Below are 24,540 nucleotides of genomic sequence, written 5' to 3'. Positions count from 1 at the left end.
ATGCAAGATAATAAAAATACGCGATCTTTTACAAGATTGAATATTTAGCGGGAAATAATGGTAAATGAAAGATAAGAGAACAATAAGAGAAATTTGCCGTAGAAAAATCTCATATTTTATATTTGCACTTTCGATATAAAAAAGTCTTATTTTACAAGCATCGCCATTGTTTTGACAGTGTTGCTTCATAATATCTATGCGTACATATGTATAGTATATATCACAATAAAATGGACGTGCGAATGACTTTCGCATGAGTGTACTGTGCGCGCGTGTGCGTATTTAAAGAGATAGACACTGAGATGATATGGCAGAAGATCATTCTTCAGTAAATTACGCGCAGCTGAGCTCGCAACGCGCTAAATGCTCTATTACTGTGATTCCTCTTCGAATCATTGTGGGACACTCGATCCTCTCTTTGGACGCGTGTCGCGACATCCCAACAACGTCCTAGAGTGAGAAAATCTATCGCGAGTAATTCCCATCGCATATAAAATATGAACTTAATAGCGCATAGTTGAGTAGCTTATTTTGAAAATGACGTAAGTCAAATATCGGAGCGATAAATTTTACGATCATAAATCGATGCGATTTATTGTATTTTAGCGCGATCTCTTCGATTTATACTCACATTTTCAATTTAGTTCACATTACAATCTCAAATAACAATTATAATAAGATGAATTAAAAATGCATATTTTAAAATACGCGTGTTTGCTCCGTCAACTAACTTTAAGAGACTACCGTCTCTGCAGATCGGCATCAATCAGGCGCGATTCGTACCGTTAAATTAAATGAACAGCTGAACCGATCGCAAAATATACAACTGTCAAAAGTCGTTATTTCATTCTCGCGGTTACAGAACGACCGAGCAACAGTGCGGTTGATAGAAACCGCGATTGCTATGACGTAATTTATCGCAGATGGATTCTCGTTGAAATGATTATCGGATTACATTGAAAATGAAAAAGTACAATATATACAACAGGCCTATATGTTTGCAATTGTGCATTGTGTATTACTACGCCGTTATCACCTTAGTCTACTTCCCAGATGCGCGCGATTTTATAAGAGAGATCCATCCGACTTTCAACAAATAAAACAGCGAAGCTCGGAATATAAATCGTGATATAACGATAAATAAAATATCGACGATTGCTGCAAACCTTTAGGCCGTGTTGAATAAAGTCCGATATCGCCATGATTAAAATGGACTCTATTCAACAATCTCTTGTCTTTTTTTGAAACGTAATAGACGTTACTACGTACTTACAAAGGAAGAGTTAACCGTTCTGAGCACTAAACGACATTGGTGTCAACGGTTCACAGTGTCCAATAGCTAATAATCTAAGCATTCGACATTTAAGATGTCGCGAAGAGATCCTCGTTCGATTCTTGCTTGTGGAAGTGTTGAGCAATCTTTGAATGATTCAACTTCCTCTCCTCGACATGATCGCATTTTGCGCAGCTATATACGTATACATTCACGCATCTCGTAATAACAAGAGCAAACAACGGAATTGTCGATGTCGTACGACATCGTATTATTCGCAGGCCACAGACGTGATCGCTCTTCGCAATTGACAACGGTGTATGTCGATTCTTCCACGTCGCAGACCTGTGTATTCATTGGTCTCTATTTACAGCACTGCAATCTCACCTGGAACGAAAAAGAAGAATTCATTAAACGTTAGCTCTTCTTACGAATTTAGAAACATTTTACTACCTTTAATTAATAATATAACTATTACAATCAAAATCAAATACATAATTTTGATATCGTAATCATAAAATAAAGATTATTAATTAAATAAAAATATGAGATTTTTGCATTAAAACAGAATTAATAAATTTCATTCTATAATTTGGAAGATAAGACGTATTTTGTATGAAGATATATGATAATTGTTTTTTTTTTTATTGAGTAATATTGATAATTCATCATCGAAGAGGTTTACACATGAGGTATTTTTACCTCGCGTATGGCGGTGGCGGTGTTAACGTAGGAGAGACGATACTGATAGTCGTCGGGATAATTTGTCCCGAGGATAACGGTGGCGTACTACCATTGCTCAACCTGACTAATTGACTAGGATTTAATTTGATAGCATCATCGTAGCTCGGCGGTGCGTCCGTCACCGCCTCATAATCCGGTGGCTTTTGCCTGGATACGCCAGGTGGTTCCTCGATAGAAATCACGTGGATTGGGTCATCGATCTGTAAAAGGAAGCAATCGGTTGAGCGTAACTTCAGCGTATCAGAAATCACTTGCACAACTTTGCAGGATATAATTACGTTACTTATTTTCGCGTTGGAATGTTTTTTTTCTTATTTAATTGTAAGGAAGTCTGAATATCAGTTATTTAATTCCGACTTTAATTTAAAAAAAAAAACTCCTTATGTTTTACTTGTTATCTTTTAAAATTTCTTTGAGAGAATTATAAATTGCTTTTTTTCGATTTAAAGACCTTCTATTTATCATGGTATGATTTATATAAAGTTTCGCAGTTTAAATTTAGAATTTTGAAATAGACGAAATGCAGAAATTTCTACAATTATTGTTACTTGTATTTGTGTGTGTAATTTTTACGATGTAGAATTTTGGAGAGATTTATGAAAAAGATGTTTGAATTTTGAGATTTCTATATATGAGTGGCATATGCAACTCCGACGTTGAATTCGAATCTCAATAATAGCGAACATACGTTCATGAGAAAGAGTATGTTGCACAGTTAATCATCATGGAGATACGTTGTCGCAGAGGTCTATTTAAAGTATCCAGATCGCGAGGTGCCGGCCTCGCAGTTCCCGCGATACTCTACGGTGCCGCGTTAAGGATATTCACCCGGAAGTGCACATCATGCTATATTCGTCGTAGGTCGTCTATAGATATCTACGTACCTAGCTTTCTCGGTATTCTTCGGAAACATTGTAGCCAGCTGAATGTAAGTCGAATGAAAGGGCGAGCACACGCGAGATACATATATAGGGTGACGTACGAGACGCAAACGCGCGCGCGATGGACGAGAATAGCCATGGCTATTTGCGGCGATAAAAAAAAAAGCTTCGCTGGAAAATTGCGTAATGAGCCTAAGTGGAAACGGCGAGGTGAACGGCTGTGACCCCGACGTCCCCTCTCTCGTTACGAAATTTTTTTGCTGCTAAAACGCGTTCGATTAGTCGCCGATCAGTAGTCTGACCTCGAAGATTCGAAGAAACAACATTCCATGCTGTTTGTATTTGTTTGAACATATCAGACACGAAAATGACGTTCCTGATGATTATATATTATCTTGGTTTACACATACATCGAGTCATGATAATTAGATCGCAAATACGATGTTAGATGATATAATTGAAATCATTGCAGTATCACCGACATGTTAGATGTAAGAGGATCTAATGAGGAAAGTTAATTTTCATTGAAAACACTTGTGGAATAATCAAGTGATTCACTTGCAATTAAACAGCGTCAAACAATTAATAGAAGTTGATAACTTCTAAATTTACAAATAAATAAATTTTTTAGAAAAAAATTGCAATGTCATATCTGTCACGTATAAATTTATCAATGGTTAAGTTTATTTAAAAAAAAAAAAACATTTCTTACATGTCGGACACATCAACTTCCTTCTTCAGAAGCGAGAACACGATAAGTCGTTATCGGAAGGTTATCAAGCGTCAATAAAAAAATTAATTAACGCATTGATTTAAATGGATTTCTGAGAATCAAGTGACACTTGTGCCTTTCAATTTGGGAAAACACACCGGTTTTGTGAAAATAGCGAGGGAATTACGTGATAACGCAGCGGTAAAGCCGAGACATAATACGATACATAATTAGATGTGTCATCGTTTCTTAATAAGTAGGAAATAAATGTATATAGGATTTAATTTCAAGTCTCGTAATTATAGTGAAAAGACGGCAGACATTTATTGTGATTTTTCAACGTTTTGATGTCAAATTTATTTCTAATGAAAATTTTCATCAGATTTATGAGGCAATAGCAAATGTGTCCAAGGATAAGTGATGATAAATATAGCTCGGTACATGCTTCCGGGTGAATATCCTTATAGCACTAATCGACATTAGAGACTGCCACGACCTCCTTTGCTAACGTGCATTATATCTTTTTTGCATATACAATGTAACGGAGCATAAAGAACGGACAGGCAAACATTTGAAAATGGACAGGTCGTTTATTTTATGTAGAGAATATTCGGTAGAGATAATTCCACGGAGAAAAATGCTTTTCAGATTTAAAATAGCACAGATTGGAAGCACAAGAGGAAGAGGAAAAAATTAAAACTATATATATATATTTGTCGTAATAAAATAGATAAAGATTTACAACAAGACAAACAAAGATTCTCATTAGATGATCATTAATTACTGTCAATATTGTGAATGTTAAGTTAATAATTTTTGTATACATTTTGTGCTAATGGACTGAAACGTTTAAATTCTCTTTTACGACATGTTGAAATTATTCTTGATGTAATAAATGGTACAAACAGATACATGATAGCGATATGTTAGTTAGATATCGTAATAATATGAATCATCTGCATCATTTTATTTATTATTATTAACAATTGATTTCAAGAAAAATCACAAAGGAATTCGTGGAAGCGTTTGTAATGTATCCGTTATTCGAAATCGAAAGGAGGAAATGATAGTAACAAATGATGCAATCGTGGCTTCGCGTCGGTCTATAGATGACGCGAGTCTTAGCCTCGCGATCAAGAGGAGACTTCTGTCGTTTGAAATTTTTACGATGTCCGCAAACATTAGGCGCGTGTTTTGCAGGTAAGGAAACGTGCGACGAGCACAAGGCGTGTTTACCGAACATTTTCATGATTTATGAATATCGCGATATATTATCTGATACGTATGAAAGTGTATTCTCTTTATCTTTTCCTCCTCCTTTTTTTTCGTATATTTCACTCTCGCTGGGCTCGAAAGGGAAAAAAAAGTATGAGCTATGGCTCGTGAGTATATTATTAAGCTTCTTCTTATTCTGTCCACCGTCGCTGGTAATTGTGGCTTACTGCTAGGCTAGGGTGTATCTATAGATAATACACGTTCTTTGTGGTCTATAATAGGGGGTTGACCCGGATCGATCTAAAAACGTTTTAATCTTAAGGGCCTTCACCACGCCAACGACCTGCATTTTTCTGAGTTGCTAAAGAGTCCTTGATCGATCATTTTTATCATTATTCCCAATATCGACAATACTAATATAATCGTGTAAAATTATGTTATAAATGTATAAACATCTTATTAAAGCAAAATGTTATTTGTAAAGCAATTAATAAAAATAACTGATAAATATCTAATGACAAACAAGATAAATATCATTCGTGTAAAAAAAATGTCAAATCTTTTTTAAATTTTTTAAAAGTAAATTTAATTCAATTTTTTTAAATCAATCAAATATAATAAATAAACGTAAAATAATATTATTAGAATATAATTAATTTAACAATTAATTGTTTATTTTCCATCGAGAAATGTTTTTTCTTAGAATTTTAAATATCTGTAATTTATTGTTATTACGTCTTTTGTAACGTCTTTTTTGTATGTTCAATAAAAAAACGTAATAAATTGCTAAACAAAGCAATAAAACTTAATGATATTACTGAACAATATTTATTCAATCTAAGATTACTTCGTGACATTTGCAGAGTAGTAGAGACTAATAGTAATCACTCATGCTATATATAGAAATACACGTATACAAAACTTCACGCAATAGCGATGATTAATGAAAGCAAATTTACAAAAAGAAAAAAGAAAATACGTGATTAATAATATCAGAAAACTGGCAAGTGTATACTTATGCTGACGTATGAATCATTCTATATTATTCTTCGCGTGGTTTTCCTCGATTCGAGGCAACCGACGATTTTGTTTGACGAAGCAAATAAATTTGCCAGGTCGACAGACAGTCCGTGAATTACCTGTGCCGTGATCGGATGATTCGTGCGTTGCGTGTGCGTGCTTGTCCTAGTTGGCGGTGCGTGCAACCAGCAGCACATCGCGGCGCAAATGAGGAGAGCCCCAGCGACTATGCAGGCAACACCAACGTAGCGCACTGGTTCGACATAGTTCTCCGCCAGACCCAACCAGTTAATGAGAGCTCCGACACATAGCAGAACCATCCCGTATCGATACGGGCGTTGCGATCTTCGTGATTCTTCCAGAGACATAGCTGGAACATGAAATGTTTTTCTAAAAAAAAAAAATCAGAAAAAAATTAACAATAATACATATTAATAGAAAACATTTCTTTTCGATGATTTGCGCAAAAAAGAGATATTTTTAAGGATATTTTTAAGGGCAATAATGTACGTGTACGTATATGTTGACATAAACGAGCGTTCTTTTTCCCCGACGAAAAAAATATCCTGTTTGATTTTTTGTTATAAACAGATCGCAAGACAAGCGCACGTCGCTATCAATCACTTTATTTGTAGGCAGTGACATTTGCGAATACGAAATCGGGGGAGGAGTCGTTTCACTTAATATTGAATGATGTTAGTATAACAGCTGTCACAAATACGATGACGATATACTGCAGCTATTAAAATTTAATAGCGTAGGTAATACCAATCGAAAGTACGTTCCAATTGCTGGACTGTGCAGAATTATGGCCTAATTTATGAGCGTGTACAATTGCCAACGGTTATTAATACATATATATCCGATTTGTAATTTCTGTAATAAGATTCAATAAAGCGAAGCAAAAAATGTTACCGTTATTGAGTATAATTCCACTGTCTGATGCAAATAGATATCTTTTAATATCCTTCGTTCGATGAGTTATATAAAGTTACATAAAGCTCAAGATTAGTTATTATTCCAAGTCGATTGAGTTTATGAATTAGTTATTATTCCAAGTCGATTGAGTTTTTGAATTTGAATATATATCAGGAACATCGCACTTTTATTACAAATTAAAGAAATTATTGAATTAGTTATAGTATATAGTTATAATTAGATATAATGTAATTCATGACAAATCGTATTATGGAATAATGGAAGAAAATTTTTCGTATTCTTCGCGCATGAGAGATAAATCGTGGTAAGTTTTATTAATACAAATTGCGATTTTATTAAGATGACATTTGTAGACAATATTGACAAAAATGGAAAACATTTGTTGCAAACAGCTTGACAAAAAGACGTCACTTTCGAAAGTAGGTTGTTCGTACACAAAACTCCATTACTCATCCGCCCCTTGTGGACATCAGGAAGGGCGACAAGCCATGACGTCAGGAATTAGATGGGCAATAAATAATACCTTCGAGTAAAATTAGCAAGCAGGCGCACCCCGATATATTTTCGTCTTGTAGACATTTACTGTTTTATTGCTACCCCTGCCATGTAGTATGCAATAAAGATATTCGTAGTCATTGGAAAACGAAATAGAAACACGTGTTGCGATTAAAATTTAGTTAACTTTTAAACTTTTAAATCACGCAGGAAAGTTGAACTCAATGCAACTGAATTGGTGGAGGAAAATTTAAACAGTTTAATTCTCTCTCTCTCTCTCTCTCTCTCTCTCTCTCTCTCTCTCTCTCTCTCTCTCTCTCTCTCTCTCTCTCTCTCTCTCTCTCTCTCTCTCTCTCTGAAAGTGAAATATAGCTGTTATCTATAAATTAAAAATGCATGAGCATTTTTACTTAGAAAATGAGAACACTTTATCGTACGACATGACAATGAGTCTAGCATTTCAGAAATCTCGACTTGTTGAAAAAGTACTACCGTGTAAGTGTATCGACATTCTTTATAACATGATAGTATACCTAAGTGGTGTTGCATAAATGTCAGCAGCTGATATATAATTGCATTCGAATCCATCGTCGAATTAATAAATTATTCAAAAATTTAATTCATCAGCTGAACTTTATTGTTCTTACATAATTCATTGTCCAAACAGCTATAAATATTCTTCGATTATCTACAAAGTAGGCTACATGCAAATGATTATAACGTGTAGATAAGCCGTGTCGACATTAGTACAAGACGATCGATACTCGTCACATCTATACTTCAGCATTGATCGTTATTGTTATAATTATGGCTCTAATAATAATAACACTATTATTGATATAATTATTAAAAGCGTTCATTCTGTTTTTACATCGCGAAAATAAAATGCGAAAGCTTATTTCTAAAGCGACATGCTCTGGAAAACAATACAATTATTCTGTATCTACCTATCGCAGATATTGCGCCCTTAATTGTTATTATAACCGTACAGCTAATTCTATTTTAATACACTTCCATATTAGTGTTAATGATATTATTTTTAATATCAGTAAAACTATAGTGAATATTGCGAATCTATAGTGATTATAGCATAATAATTTTCAAGCTTGAATGCATGCAAATTAATTCAACACTATCTCTGTCTAACGCGTTACTTATCTAAAATAAATAATGCGATTCAATATTCCTTCTTGAAGTAAAAAAAAGAAAGTTCAAGTTCTTTTTTTTTTTTTAAAACCACACCTCACAGTCTTAAAAAACGTTACGCAAATTTAATTAATATAACATACTGTAATTAGTTTACCGCTGGACTCATCCATGGTGTTGGAAACGGTATAGTTGCTGATATATAATATAGGCGTTGTCCTTCGGCTAACAAATTTTCCTAGCGACTAACATATCGCGTCGCGGACCGCAGTATATAAGGCGACACGAATATAATAGAGAGTGAGAGATCGTTCAATTCCGAGCGACGTACGATTATACGATCCGTTTCCGAGCGCGTCACCGAAATCGTAAAGATAAAGTCTTATTTTTCGAAACGTTATCGCTGCGCGATCAGCATCCGAGTCCGCCTAAATACGTGAGAGGACGTAAAATTGTCTCACCGCTCGATGACACGCGGTTTCCTTTTTGCGCGCGTTTATATGTTATACCAACGAAGATATACACGCGTCCAACAGACTCCCTTATGCGTGTACAAACCGGCGCAATGACGCGGCCGCGAAATTAATTCCAATTTACATACATACTCGAGAAGCGACATCCAAGGACGTGACTTGTACTACGAACCTCTTCAAGAGGCTAGACTACGTTCAATGAAGTGCAGGATATTGGTTAAACACTAAACGCTGTTCTGATGTAGATGTGCCATATTTTGTTTCAGCTGCCACGAGCTATGGACGGAGACCATGTACGAGCAGAAATTGCGTCGCAGTAAAAAGAAGTGCACGATTGGACAAGCTTGCTCCTTGACTTCGCAATTTTATAGCAAAAGTGAAGACACCGTTGCACCGTTGTATTCATCGTACGCCTTGTCGGCGATCTTTATTTCTTTCAAATGTGTATTATGTGTGTATATCGATTTTTAACAGCATGGTCGTATATGTATGTATAATAAATCATATGCAATTATAATTATATGAGAAGTATTCCAAGGCTATCAGAGTCATCAAGGAATTTAATAAAATATACAAATAACGCAATTAAGAACATTATTACGTTAATAATTTTTGAGTTGCAAAAAGCTGAGTACATAATCATTTTATAGAACTCAAGAAATTGCAGAAATTATGTGAAGATGTGCAAACAGATATTTCACGATAACAAGATATTTTTAATTTAAGGCCTAATTATTACAATATTTGATTTTAAAAACTCTTAAAGAATTTTTCTTAAAGAGAGTTAAGAATTTCAGAATAATGTATTAAGAATTATTTTAAGAAATACTTAAGAAAAGTATTATTAAAATAAGTATTTGAATAGGTAAGCTGATCGTGCGGTTTAATAATAACTCGATTGCAATCAGATACTCATATTATAATACTGATACGTCATATCCAGCGTCATTCAATTCATTGTAAATGTAGAAATTGCTTCTAAGAACGGTTTATATCGTTATGTATTAGTATTTATGTAGCTGATATTTTTTGTATGTATGTATCAAATTAAAAAAGCATATGTATATTTCATTGTCTAATTTTAATAATTTACATTGATTTTTCATATTTTTTACAAATATTTACTATAAAGTTATAAAAATTTTAAATTTTAATTATTTTGTTTTCTTAGCCATTTTTTTTAATAAGTGTATAAGGATACATTTCAGAATAATAGAACTCGATAATATTAGATTGCAATATCAGATAAATTTTCTGTTGCATGTCATTTCTGTCTTATTCACACGTAATTACTTTAAACCGGTTGGTGATTTTAAAAGTAGAAGGAACATCTAATCGAATAGTTAACTATGCAATATTTCAATCATGATTATCAAATATATGTTTAAGAAATATTACAACTATAACTCTCAAGTAATTTTGACATAATAGAGTTTTCTTTATTCACAAATAATCTTGGTTATTTTTAAAATTATATCACGATAATTATATCATATAATGATTACCATGATTATCGTGATATAATTGTCACGAACCATTACTATTACCATCGGTTAATACCAATATAACAGTTCACTTCATTAAAGCGAGAAGCAATTTGCTACAGATTGTATAAAATGCATCAGATTACTTCTCGCTCTGATGAAATGAGCTGCAATGTTCACGAAATATTAGCATTAACAATAATTTGATGACAGAATGGTAACCCGAAAATCATTTGTAATTTAAAAAAAAATATTCATAAAAACCTTAAGATTATAATTTTAATTGTCTATTTTAAAGTTTTTATTTCTTTAATAATCAGAAACTGGCTGCGTGCCATGCCGTATATCAAAAGAAAGATTTTAAAGAAAATTATAAAATGTCGAATATATAAATTTTTGCAGTTTTTCATCAGTTATATTCAAGAATGGATCAGACTTCATTAATGTAACGTAATGTAAATTCAATTATAAAGATAATGATTAAACACGTTGATATAAATTAAAATAGATCTTATCGTTCTTGGTTTTAGAAGGTATTATCTTTTCAATATAACACAGTGTAATCCAATATAATAATAGCAGCGTAAAGAAAGTTTGTTGCCAAAATGCTTTTGATATTTCATTCTTTTTTAGTTCTTTTCTTAATACATTGGTGGTGATTGATAACGAAAAGAACATAGCAAATAATATTATCATTGTAATTACTGATAAACATTTGCAAATTTGCACTGATGTGCTTTGCGCAAAGTCTTGTATTATTATCTCACACATAATAATTAAATGTTTACATCAGAAAAATTGTACTTTTTAAAAATGATTTATTGTCGATCTTTCTTTAAAAATAGTAATTCATTATTATTACTGGTCTTAAAAAATATATTTATTATTATATTTTTATTTATATTATTTATTATTATTTGGAGCAAGAAAGGTAAAATTTCGTAGTACGTATATTTTGATATATCTAAAAATAATAAAATAGCACTGGAAATAATTATTAAAATTATTAAAATCGTTAAAATATAACAATCGTTAGATTCATGTCAAGGATAAAAAAGTTTATATGATACTGTTGTCAACTTGTTATAAAAAATATAACTGTAATAGGTAACGGTTTTACAACTGATACGTTACTTCCTTGCTAATAATCATCATTTCGTGTCACAGAAAACATTACAACGCATCGAGTAACATGAGTAAGATTGCGTGCTAATCCAATGTAAATAGTTTAAAAAAAATCGTTATTTCTAGCTTGAACCGATTGTAGATAATTTTTTCCTGTGTTGCAATGCAGTCTGTTATTTAAACTGATATTATCTTAATAAATTTTTTCAGAAGAATATTGATTAATACTTGTCCGAGAAAATGAAAAAAAACCAAACAAAAACAATGTTCGTATAATATTGGCAAAAATACATACGAGAAATCAGGTTTGAGATGATTGTAATCTAATTTTCCTTTGCATGCTGATAAACATGCAGCATCATATTGCCTGTTATCTGACTCTTAAGTAATATCACGTATTAAAAAAAATTGATAGCATTACTTCTGCTGTTGTATTAAGTATAAATAGTTTGTCCTTTCTTTGCTACTTGTTTATAATTTGGTTGTCTCTATTCTTACTTATCGTACACTCACACAAATACAGAAGGGAGAGAAGAAAGATATTTATTACTAAAATGACATCTCATATGTCCGTTTGTAACATCAAGTTGTGTACAGTGTTTAAACCAGTATAAATAAATATGATAAATCATATACGATAGCGCGTATCTAATTTTATAGCAAGCTATTTATAGCAAGCAATCACATCATATGAAATCATATCTGTAAGAAATAAAACTTCCTCTATATTCTATAACAGTAATAAAAATTTTACATTTTCGAACCACGGTATTGTTTATTCGAGCTTTGTCATATCATGTATGGTCATGCAAAACGTGAAATAAAGAAAATAATGGAAGACAGAGTGAAGAAAAAACTAATAAATAAATATAAAAAAAAAGAATAATATACAGATTTTACAGATCTAATGATCAAAATTATATTAAATTCGGAATAACTACGGCAAGACAAGCAAGAGCTATAAACGACATTAATATATGCTATACGATAAAACATTTTACGTGATTATTAATAATCAACAGAAAGCAATGGTAGGAGCATCACTGACATTCTGCAAATTCGAATAATAATCGTAGCAATAACCGTTATACGCCAATGTAAATTGTTTTATTTAAAAACGACGAGTACACAGCATCTAAAAGAAACATTCGTTGATACACTTTTCACTTTTTGCCGTGCCCAAGAAGTCAACTAAGCGTACATGTACGGCCATTGGTGGATCGATCGGTCTGTACTTTCGTGCATTTTGCATTTTATCGAACGGTCTTCGCAGAGACCGCGTGCGTGCGTGACGGCTGGGCTCTCCTTTATATTTACACGCAATGTGCATCGGGACTCGCACTTGCATCGCATCTCCATAAAATGACCAGAAAATGGCTCTTAATGTTAATGACTTGCACCGGTGGTTGACGGCGGTGCGATTATTATATGGTGGTTATCCGTCGCTTGTATGGTTTAACCTTAACCCGGTTTCGCAGCTCGCACACGACAGCAGTAGATAAGTAAATGGTCGATTTCACGCATACGGAGCTGTCGCGCGAAGACGAGTGAAAAATATCCACGAGAACGGCTTTATTTACTGTCTCTCATGTCTATATTCGCGTAATTTCTTCAACATGACCGACTCGAAACGCGATCTATATGATTCCCGTTTTCATTTCTTGCCTCCCTTATTCCGCGCGTACGAAAAGTCGCGTTCGTTATTCTTGCTAAAGTATTCTTGTTATAAAGATTGGAGAAATTTAAAAAGATTGAAAAAAAAATTATAAACCTGAAATCTGATAATTTTATTTCCTAAATTTTCGTTTGATACAAGTGCCTGCTGATTTCTTTTAATTGTTGCATTTTATATATTTACAATAAACTCAATTAACTATGTATATGAGTTTTCTATTGTATTGTTTTTTTTTTCCAAATAAAACTTGAAACATATTTCTTTCTTGAGGCAGAATTATGAAGAATTATGGTAAACATATTCTTTGGTTGGTTCACATTATCACATCGTAAGGAGTTTTATCACGTTCCTACGTGTTTAATACCGCGCGAAAGCTGATCGCAACTGCGAAAAATTCGACGAAGAAGAGATGCAATAATACATTCATGATATACTGCGTCACTGATATAATGTGTGTTATCACGTTTTCATAGACTCAACACAAACAATTGTGTCATTGCAAATCTTTTTAGTTCGCTTGTTAAATTATTTGTACCTTTAAAAAAAAAAATCGCAAACTAAATAATGAAATTAAATAAAGAAATGATATTCAAAAATATTATTTCTAAAAATCGATTTATTTAATCAAAATCATGCATAAGAATTATATTTACTTTACATAATTAAAATTATCAGATTAAATATTAAGCAAATTTTACTTAAACGTATATACAATAAAAAAAATATTTGCACACATCAAAATGATATCTGCGTTGAATTAATAATACCACGTGAGAAAAAATACAGTGTTCAATTTTTTAAACTAATACTTGAAAAATACGCAGATATTTTTTGTTACATGTATATGTAAAATAGTAATGTTTACGCTCATAGTTCAAACTGTTGCACCTGCGAAACTTAAACAGCGTAATAAAGAGATAACAAACGTTTTCTTTGTGAACGAATTCGCTCTAATAAGTTCTAAGGCATATCTGTTATGCGATCGTATTGTAATAACGTCTATTTAATGATGTTTTATAATAAATTGAGAATGACCAATGTAATGATAAATGCTCTCGTGATTATTCAATTAATAAATCAAAGAAATCATTTATGACGTATACCGGTTATACATCGAAGTGACAGACCTAATTTTATTAAAGTTGTTAATACGGACATAAATTCCACGTTCCATTTATGTAAATAATTTTAATGTAAATAATTTTAAAAATAATTTTCTTCTAGTATTTAATTATATATGAAATGAGAAAATAAATTAAAAAAACATAAGAAGTTTGAGATGTGTATGATTTATAAATATAATAGAAGTATGTAATATATACTTTTATATGATTAAATAAATTATTTTTATTTTTGTAATAAATGTTAAGAAAGAATAAAAGTTTTTAAATCATGGATATATTTTACTTAATTAACATAAATTTTGATTATAAATAATAAGTTTGATAAGTTTTGAATATTAATAATAGTTTAATACAAGTCTGAGAAGTTGTTTATGTAATGCATTAAATTCCAAAGATTTCAATTTCATATTTCAGTTTTTTTTATGAATATTTATTTAACGGACAAAAACGTAAAATTTATGTAGGATGATCTCGAACATTTCGGCCAAACTTTGAGGAAATTTGATTCTGAACAAAAAGTTTCCTATAAACATGAGTCAAAAAATGTTTTATTAAAAAAATTAGCGCTCAAAAATCGGTTATTTTATACATGTTTAGAAATATCAGGGAGAGTATACGTTTTATAACAAAAAGTTTAACAAAAACTAAAAATACAAAAGAGAATTAAATTAGCTTTCAAATGAAAGCAAAATATAGTAAATAAACCACATGCTAAGTCATTCTGACGTACTATGTACGTTTGCGCTTCCTTCAAAACTGATTATCTCGAAATTTATGGAACATACTACAATTTTGTTTTCATTTAAAAGATAATTTAATTCTCTAGAACTTTTGTGTCTTTTCAGTACTTTTGGTTAAAAAACGCATATTCTCTTTATTTGCAACAAAAATGTATAGAATAACTTATAAAATTTCAAAGTTTGGCCGGAATGTTTGAGACTATCTTATATATGCTTTTGTATTTTTAACAAGTAATTTATAATCGTCTAATAATATAATGAAAATATAATTTCAAAGAAATAAAAAAAGAATAAACAGTATATTATAATAAGATATACTACGTGTACTATTTCTCTAATTATGTCTTAATGTATTTCTGAAAATATTTTCTATTATTACTGTAGTTTTCCTTTCTTTGTTCTTTGTGTAAATTTTTCAAATTTTTCAATTATTGTCAAGCAGCTAATAAACTTAATCACTTTTACAATTAATTTCTCCAAAAATTAAAAATAATTGAATCAAATATAACAAAAATTATAAAAAAGCAATAAGTTTTTGATCATTTGAATATCTTTTGAATTTGAAATGAATTTACCGTTTTCAAATTTGAACTGTTTGTGAATGTCATTTATCACTATAAAATGATATATTTTAATAAACATAGTCAAAACGGGTATATGGTTGATTCCATTCAAAGTCTCTAACAACTAAGAAACTGTGAATTTCTCTTACCTAAATTAATTTCCGCGATGTATCTCAGACCCGTTAGATGTTGGAAAATTTGACAACTTTCGACACACACTGACCTAACTCACTGGGTCTTTGATATCTTGTTGATCTCTCGCTCTCGCTGCTCTTCTGTGCGTCAGTGAGCGAACGGAGCCTTACAGCTGCGCTGGTGACGCACCAAGAGAGCGCAACTCCCACGACGGAGACTCGACGCGGACTGATGCGGCAGCCGTTCTCATGGGTTTGTCTAACCCACGCTGCCAGTTACTACTAAAGTCAAATGCAGGTATACCATTGATGTCAGACGTATTTCCAAGCAGTGTTTCTCAATCTTCATGCGGAGAGACTTACATTGAGCACTGTTCTGCTTCTTTAAATGTTTCGATATAAAAATATTTTTTAAATAATTAAAAAGAAAGATAAATTGAATTACATAAAATCAAATATTAATTAAAATATTAAATAACAAAAAATTTTTATATTATAAATAATATTATATTATAAATTATATTTATATTATAAATGATATTACTTTATTAATAAGTTAAATAAAAAAAGATTAATAGTAACACAAGATATATAAAAATATAAAAAATATCTTTTGCCAAAATAAATAAACAAGTCAATCAATTTTATATGTATTTAAAATTATTTTTATTTTTCAAATACATACAAAATTGATTGATTGAGAAAATGATTGGTTATTTCGTTAGAGTTGCTTTCTTTTTTCTTAATTATCATTTTTTTTTTCACAAACTTTCTCTCTTATCTGTTGCTCAATTTCGAAACATTAATTCTCTTTCTCTCTCTCTCTCTCTCTCTCTCTCTCTCTCTCTCTCTCTCTCTCTCTCTCTCTCTGTCTCTCTCTCTCTCTCTCTACGAAGATTTTATTAAAATATAAAGTGAATGTATGCATTAGTAGATAAATTTATAGTGCAATAAATAATTTTATAGAAAAAAGAATGTATCATTATTTGTAAGAATTAATAATGCGTTATTCAATCAATATAACTTTCCTTATTCGTTTTTCGTCGAAACACATTGCGTGTGTTTATCGAGAATAAGAAACGTGAAGTTTGATTGTAGCTATTTCATTTGCGAGGAACAATGTGAGGAAAAATCTGCCCGGGGGATTTTTAGAATGTTGATTACATGCTGTTCGCAAAGCGCGGCGTAATATAAATTAATAGCAGCAATTCGATAATGAGAACTGGCAGCATCTTCGACCAACCACTTGCTTCAATCGCGTGGCAATCGACAACATCTTATTCGGAGCAACGGTACAATTAACGCGCTCACGCCGAGACGAGTCTCGGGAGATCTATTTATATATCGTGTAATATTCTCCTATTAAGCTTGATACGTGCTTTAAGTCAAACTATGTGATGATGATCAATATTGATTCATCAACGTTGATTATTATTATATAGTGCCACCTAAATGCGAGACTATGTTTTGATGATTCATGAAAATTATTTAATTTATTAATACATTCATAAATGACAAAAAAATAAAATAGAAATCCAATTTATAAAGTAAACTTATAAGTATATCTAAAATAAATAATGAAAATTATTTGAATAATACGAATTAAACATTTTATATAGATATTAATTAATTACATAATTTTTTGTTGAGAACAGCGTTTATTTTGGTCCGATCTTTTCGATATAAATAATTTTTTTTAAACATTTACGTCAAATTATCTTGAAGTATATTTATATAATAATATTTAATTTAGCTTTGGATTATTTTAAAAATTCAGATTTGTACCTATGTATAATTTCATTCAGATGCAATATTATTAAAATAAATTTATAAATCTAAATATAATATTGAATATATTTGCATCAATAGTTTAGTAATAGATAATAGTTTACTTTAAAAAAGAATAGCACTGAAATGAAGAAGAAATTAATTTTTAAAACAAGAAGATCATGGATGGCATTGATCAGCAAAGTTAGTGTCGAAATAATTTTTCTTCGTTTTCTTGAATATATATAAACTCAAGGCAAATGCTTAATATCGTGAACTATGTGTCGTTAAATTACCGAACTTGCAACGTAGCCCGCTATATATATATATATATATATATATATATATATATAAATTATAACCATATATTTCTTCTCATTGAAAGTGGAAAGATGTGTAATAATTGAAATCGCAACAGGTGAGTAATAAAAAAATTGTCTTTAATCTATTTTAATACCATGTCTATTTTAGATATCAAATAGTTTTTATCTGATGTGAAGTAATAATCACAATTTTTAAAATAAACACAATAGGTTCATGAGACAATTTAGATTTTGTCTAAAGATAATTCCACTCAACATCCCCAGATAAGAGATAATATTAAGATTTTACCTGTGATTATTAAATCGAGATAATCATTGATTAATGGTCTAGTACTTTCGAGAACATGTCTCATTTTTTAAGTGAATCAACATAATACTTGAATGCGTTTAAAAAAAATCGATGATTTTGAAAGAAAAAGTTTCTACAGATTATGTATATTATAATTTTATTAATAATTTCAAATAGAGGCTGTAAAAATAATAGATATTTTTATGGCTTTATGCTTATTTTATCATATGTGCATGCTTGTGACTTTACGTGGCATCTATAAAATAATATTATAAATATTTTTATACTAGTGTGATTTAATTAATATAAGTTTGTATTACAATATTATTCCTATACTTGTAGTTTCCCAAATATTATATTAGATTTATGGAAAAAGAAATAAAAAAATGCAAATAATAGTAAAAATGCAAATAATCAAGTAAAGATAAATAAATAAGATCCTAGACAACATAAAATCCAAAATCAGAATATAACATGTTGTCAAAGCATTTTTTAGATGTTTCCTGCATATTTTTTGCAAAAATGTCTTATGTTTTGATTTCTGAGATATTAAAAAATAATATTTAAGAATCAATTAAATTGTTATAGAGAGAAATCTCATTAATCGAAAAAGTAGATATTCTAAATTGTTATATTACAATAATACGTTAACGATAATATCATGACGATAACATCTAAATAATAAAAATTATCAAATACTTCGATTGATAAATACTTCATATTGTAATCCCTTCGTTTTAATCTGTTTTTTGAACAATGTAAAATTGTTAGTCTGTTGATGTTACTAATTATCTCAAGTTTTTTCCAAGTGGCTTTAAAGAGAAGATGGAATCTCCGGGAAATGACATCACGGACAATTTTGGAAATTACGGTCTGATTAATATACGGAAAAGTGAAAAGATCCTGTTTCTATATTTATATATGAATTATATTTATATACAAATATTTTCATATCGTTTGATGTGAACGTGTTGTTGATCGATTTTAAAATATTAGCAAGCATTGAATAAGAAATAAGAACACCGTTTACCAAGCAACTTATGCGTATGGCCATCGTTCTTCACGCGTCTCTGCCTTTCCTCTCAGTCTCATTCATCCATCAAGGTCATCCAGTTTTAAATGCGGAATCGTTCATCCGTATAGACGTCATTTAAATTTTTATGATTTTCCGTATTTCCTACTAACTTATAATACACGTTATGGTTAACCATTTCTCTGCGAATAATCTTCGACATATACATGTCGTAAATGAGGTCAAGTATAAAACAATTAAATTAAGCACTCGAGCAATTTTTCCTCTAGACAATTAGATTTGCAAATTATTATATTCGATGCTAAATTCGACAAAAATTTGTCTTCGGATATTAAATAGGCGCCATGGCGTTTATAAAAAAACTTAGAATGTTTCGTAATCGTCTCGTCTTAGAAAGAAAAAATGTTGCTAAGTAGGTGGTAATTGGTATGGATACAAGAAATATCTTCTACTTGAACAAAACATCTACGCGCGTAGAATATACGCTGTTGAATGCATTTTAATAAAGTTATAAAAGTTGGTTACAAATGCGCAGTATGACAATTAATAAGTATCGATATTCTTAATAAATGTAATTATTCGTATACTATATAATAATGTATAAAATGGCATAAAATTAAAATCACACATATGTATTATAAACTTAAATTTTATGTAATATAAATTTGTTAGTAATTTTTAGACATCAATAAAAATTTAATTTGTACAAAGCTACAATAAAGATTTTTATAAAGCTATTTATATACTGTATGATGAATGTAAATAAAAATATAGATATATTAAGTTAGGTAAAATTTAAGCTTATAATTTCAATATTAATTTATTATTGTAATTTGATATATATTAGATTTTATAGTAAATCAATTAAATTCGATTAAGATTATATAAAATATAAATAAGAAATTTAATTAGCATAACATAAAATTAGCATAACATAAAATAAAAGTCTCATTTATTTATTGCAAATGTTCGATTTAAAATTCACAAAACATCATCAATATACTTCACAACTTTTACATAACGAGCATTATTTACTATTCCATCGGATATCTTTTGACTAAGCGAGTGGAAAAATTTGAGCAGTCGCAAATATTTGCAAGTCTGGTCAAGATATCTTATGCTCACATTGCCATTAAGGAGTAGATAACGGCCTTGTAAGTGAACGATGCCTTATCTTCTAGCTAAAATGATTTAGTTAAAAAATAATGATATATTATTGATCAAAAAAATATATCTGAACGCCGATATGTGATCATCTGACAAACAGTTATATGTTTGTAGATCTTTATCACGAATTCGTTAAAACTTGACATGATAAATACACATGTATCGACATTGTATTAAAATTCACGTGTATAAATAATGTATTTAATAAAGACAGTTTAATAATCAATTTTTATTGTTCAATTCACATACAAATTGCTATATAATAAAATTTTTATTTAGTCAGATATCTCAGAGACATTTGCATATTCAAAATTAATTTCAATCCAAAAACTCAAAACAAAAACTATTTAGATTATTTGAATCAAATTTGTAAAAAAGTAAAAAAAGGACGTCAAGTATATGTACACGTAACATATACGTCTACATGTATGTATTTTATTTGGTGATAGCGTAAGTAAGGATGTCATAGACACATATCTAGTATTAAAACGAACAGGATGGAAAACGATTTTCCCCACCGTTGCCTAAATTTTCAACCTCCTCGCCTTAAACTAGACCTTAGACTTATACTCGATTCCACCAACATATAATAGATTAACTTTAATCTCGGGTCAACTTACTCTTTATTTTTTCTAATTTTAAGAATTAGAAAAAGATAAAGAGCAAGTTAAATCGAGATTAAAGCAAATCTACGTTGGTGGAATCGGGTATTAAAAAAAGAAAACGTCAATATATGATTTCTAAAGTATTGTTTCTTAATCTACATTCTATTTAATTATAACATATTTTTTGTTTTTTCTATTTAGTTATTAAATATAAATCCAGATTTAAATTCAAATCCACTATAAACTCAAATTTGGTTCCCAATTTAATTTCGCTGCAAATCAGAATCTGGAATTTATTTAAACCTGAATTAAATATTTCTACTATTCAGATAATTTAGAAGATTCATATCCTTGGATACATCCAAAATTGAAGCATTATGTTTATTCAATGTCTGGAACGGAATCTTTTAAAGTCTACCAAATAATAATATCTTGATATCTTTTAAAAGATTATATAAAATCAGAATGAGATAGATTTAAGTTGATCATAATTTTTGTTAGTATACTATGAAATTTCTATTTTTAGTTAAAAAGAAACATCAGTTTAATTATGCAAATTTCTAATTTCTTGCAAATAAGGTCACAGCTTATGCTATCATATAACATTGAGATCATGCTAATGAATATCATGCTAATGTGCAGAAATAGTAATTAATAGATCATCTTTCAGATTACATCTTTGTACTCTATGTATATATTTAGACATTAATTCTCAACTTGTTTTATAAAATCTACTATTATTTATAACAAACAGATATGAATTTTTTAAGTTTTTAAACAAAATATTAAAGTAAACTAAAAAAAATTTATAATTAAATCTCTTGAAATATAAGATCTCTATAAGGTCGATACATCGTTAAATATAAAATTAAATATAAAAAAATATTAAAAATATGAAATTATTGTTATAATTAAACAAGATAATTCTAATTGAGAAAATAAATGTAATTAAGAAAAAAAATATAATGTTTCTCATAGGTGTATTGCTATTTAAATTATAATATTCATATATTGCATTATATTTATATTATATACTTATATTTTATAATTATTAATAAGCAAAATTGCTAATTATTTACACACATTACAAAGTTCATAGTTAAATAAATTATTAAAATAAAAGTTAGTAATATTTATTGATAGATTAATCCATTGTATTTGATTAGGTATTAAATATAATATATGAAAAAATTATATTTATTTATTCATACATATCTTCCATCATAGCATTTTTAAATTTATGATATATATACATAGCATAATGGATTTTATTACATAGTATACAACAAATTAAAAGTAATTTGGACTAAAGTTTTGATTTATGAATACATTTTATAAACCAGACTTATTAAATATGTTGTATATTTACTGTACATATATACATAGCTTATTGCACAAAGTCATTTAGCAAAAATTTGTCAGTTCTTGAATATTACATTTCATGCCATTATCGCGATTGGTTCTTGAATCTTTTCTTTCGTTCGACTCTTTTCTTCCTCTGGTAATTCCTTTGGCACGTCTGGTAAAACATCCTTTGATATTTCAGGAGCTTTCTCGATCTCTGCTTCTATCAAGGCATCCAATTCTGCTTCAATCTCGCTTTCATCAATCTCTTCCTCTGTAGCAAATGTTGATGATAATATTTCATCTATTTCTCTTTGTTTCTCAATACCCTCTCTTGTTTCATCCATGACTTTTTCAATTTCATCGATAGACAATAAAGCATGCAATTGTTTCAATGCAATATTGCCAACTTTTAGACCGTCAACAACTTTCATCTCAACTTGAGCAAATTCCAAATCGTGCATCATACGTTCAAGATTTTCTAGCTGACCATCTGCTCGTGTCAGAACTTGTTCTTGATATTTCTTCTTGCGTAACATAAGCAACGCCCGACTGAAATTAAAAATTACAAGATAATTTTAGTAACAAAGTAACAAAGCTTAATTTTATATTAGATAATATTATATTATTTGAGTAAATAAAGAACGAGATGTTTTGGGAAGCAACAATTATTATTTTTATCAAAACACAAGTTTCATCTAAATCTTTAATAATTACTAAATATTGCTAATTTATGTATAACATACACTAATAATCTACAATAATAAATTATATTATATAAATATATTATATAATAAACAAATATTTTCTCTAAATAATATTTATAAATATAACACTTACTCTTTTTTTCCATTTTTTAGAAGTTCTTTCGCAAGCAATCGTTCTTTTTCCAAATTCTGCTCAATCTTTTTTTGGTATTGTTTAATCTTATCCCTCGCTTGTTTTACTTGCTGCAAACAAAATGCGTCTTTGACAAATTGAGGTTATAATACGTACAACGTTTCTCTAATGTTAGTACACCAAATGTCTAACAATTTTTTGCTTAAAATAAATATAAAATTAAATAATTGTTAATAATTTGCGATCTATATTAGGCGGGATCAATGATAAGATGATGAATTGGCAATTTCACGAGTAAAGCCGAGGAAAAGGTTAAAATGATTCCTTACCAGAATCGCCTTGTCCTGCTCAGTGACGCGGCTCGTATGTTTCTTTTTTGCGAAGAAGATCCCCATTTTGTCCGCGATATCACAGATTGCGAACTGCAAATCAAATTTTTGCGTTTAATTCGCGAGGACGTCACGTCACGTTACGTTTAACAGCCACCAAAAGTGTAGCGTCAACCTTCGCCGGGCGACAACCATGTTAGTCGTTCGATTCTCGATGTTCGCGATTCTCGAGACATCGCTTCACTCGACAGCATTTGAATGTTTGATCAGGGAAAAGCCTGAGAACGATCATCCCGATTTTTTCGTGGGATCCTCGAAACCTCCGTACACTAGCATCTGCAAATTTCATTTTAGCATATTAGAATTTTGCAATACATACATACGTACAGCTAGTTTATTTATTGTGACAATTGTTTTTTGAATTCATTGAAACACACATAAGATATATAAGATATCTACATGTCTATCTTCAATAAGTTATATTTATTTCTTAAACAAAGAGTTAATTAAATTTATTTATTAAAAACAAAACAATAAACAGCACGATAATTGATTATTCAAAAGATATTTAAAATGTAATTACAGCATATATGTTGAATTGATCATACAATTATAGTGCCTCGTATCAATCAGATAATATTCGTAATATTGTTGTTTAATATTTCGTTTTACACACAATGTAAATATCGCAGCCTTAAGAATTGTTTACTCGCCGTGGCTGTACGTATGTACATACATATATCCGGCGTCCTACGCGTACCGTCTTTACGAGCGCTTCACGTGCTATCATTCTTTAACTTCGGCGTTCGTATGGACAAGTAGCAGTTCCGCATTTTTCTTCGCATTTTTTCATTACTAAATGAAAAATTTCATTGCCAAATTATATATGTGAATATAATAGTGAATATAATAGTGCTCATTTACAATCGATTGGTTAAACGTATCGAAACAATGACTTTTTAATAAAGTATATACATACATCGCGCGACTTATTCCCTTAAAATTTATGACTTTTATAAATAATAACTCCTCCGATGGGGACGGCCTTGACGTGGCGGAGGAGCTGAGTATTCCGTACCTCCAACGAGGAAGAAACTAAT

The 24,540-nt window shown here is 30.1% G+C and overlaps 2 protein-coding genes across 6 annotated transcripts; both read right to left on the bottom strand.

Moving 5' to 3' along the window:
* Positions 1-92: 92 nt before the first annotated feature.
* On the bottom strand, positions 93-15,994 carry LOC105427984 (uncharacterized). Of its 5 annotated transcripts, none has more exons than XM_011639995.2 (4): positions 15,759-15,994; positions 5,965-6,235; positions 1,976-2,217; positions 93-1,660 (listed from the first exon to the last, which is right to left on the bottom strand). In XM_011639995.2, exons 2-4 carry the CDS (start codon positions 6,211-6,213, stop codon positions 1,657-1,659), a joined length of 495 nt encoding a protein of 164 aa, XP_011638297.2. In that variant the 5' UTR covers positions 6,214-6,235; positions 15,759-15,994; the 3' UTR covers positions 93-1,656. The 5 variants fall into 5 exon arrangements, with proteins under 5 accessions (XP_011638297.2, XP_011638299.2, XP_011638298.2 ...); XM_011639997.2 differs by having other exon boundaries at positions 5,965-6,215; positions 15,759-15,993; XM_011639996.3 differs by lacking the exon at positions 15,759-15,994 and adding an exon at positions 8,583-9,186 and having other exon boundaries at positions 5,965-6,215.
* A 6,114-nt stretch (positions 15,995-22,108) lies between these two features.
* Positions 22,109-23,662, bottom strand: Vps20 (vacuolar protein sorting 20). Its single transcript, XM_011639993.2, has 3 exons — positions 23,441-23,662; positions 23,112-23,221; positions 22,109-22,823 (listed from the first exon to the last, which is right to left on the bottom strand). The coding sequence occupies exons 1-3, from the start codon at positions 23,504-23,506 to the stop codon at positions 22,367-22,369; spliced, it is 633 nt and encodes a 210-aa protein (XP_011638295.2). The 5' UTR covers positions 23,507-23,662; the 3' UTR covers positions 22,109-22,366.
* Between the last annotated feature and the right edge of the window lie 878 nt (positions 23,663-24,540).

This window comes from Pogonomyrmex barbatus, unplaced genomic scaffold, assembly GCF_055798465.1.
Source record: "Pogonomyrmex barbatus isolate J1 unplaced genomic scaffold, ASM5579846v1 scaffold3, whole genome shotgun sequence".
NCBI lineage: Eukaryota > Metazoa > Arthropoda > Insecta > Hymenoptera > Formicidae > Pogonomyrmex > Pogonomyrmex barbatus.
The sequence above is the reverse complement of the archived record's forward strand: the minus strand, read 5'-3'. Positions and strand labels throughout refer to the sequence as shown.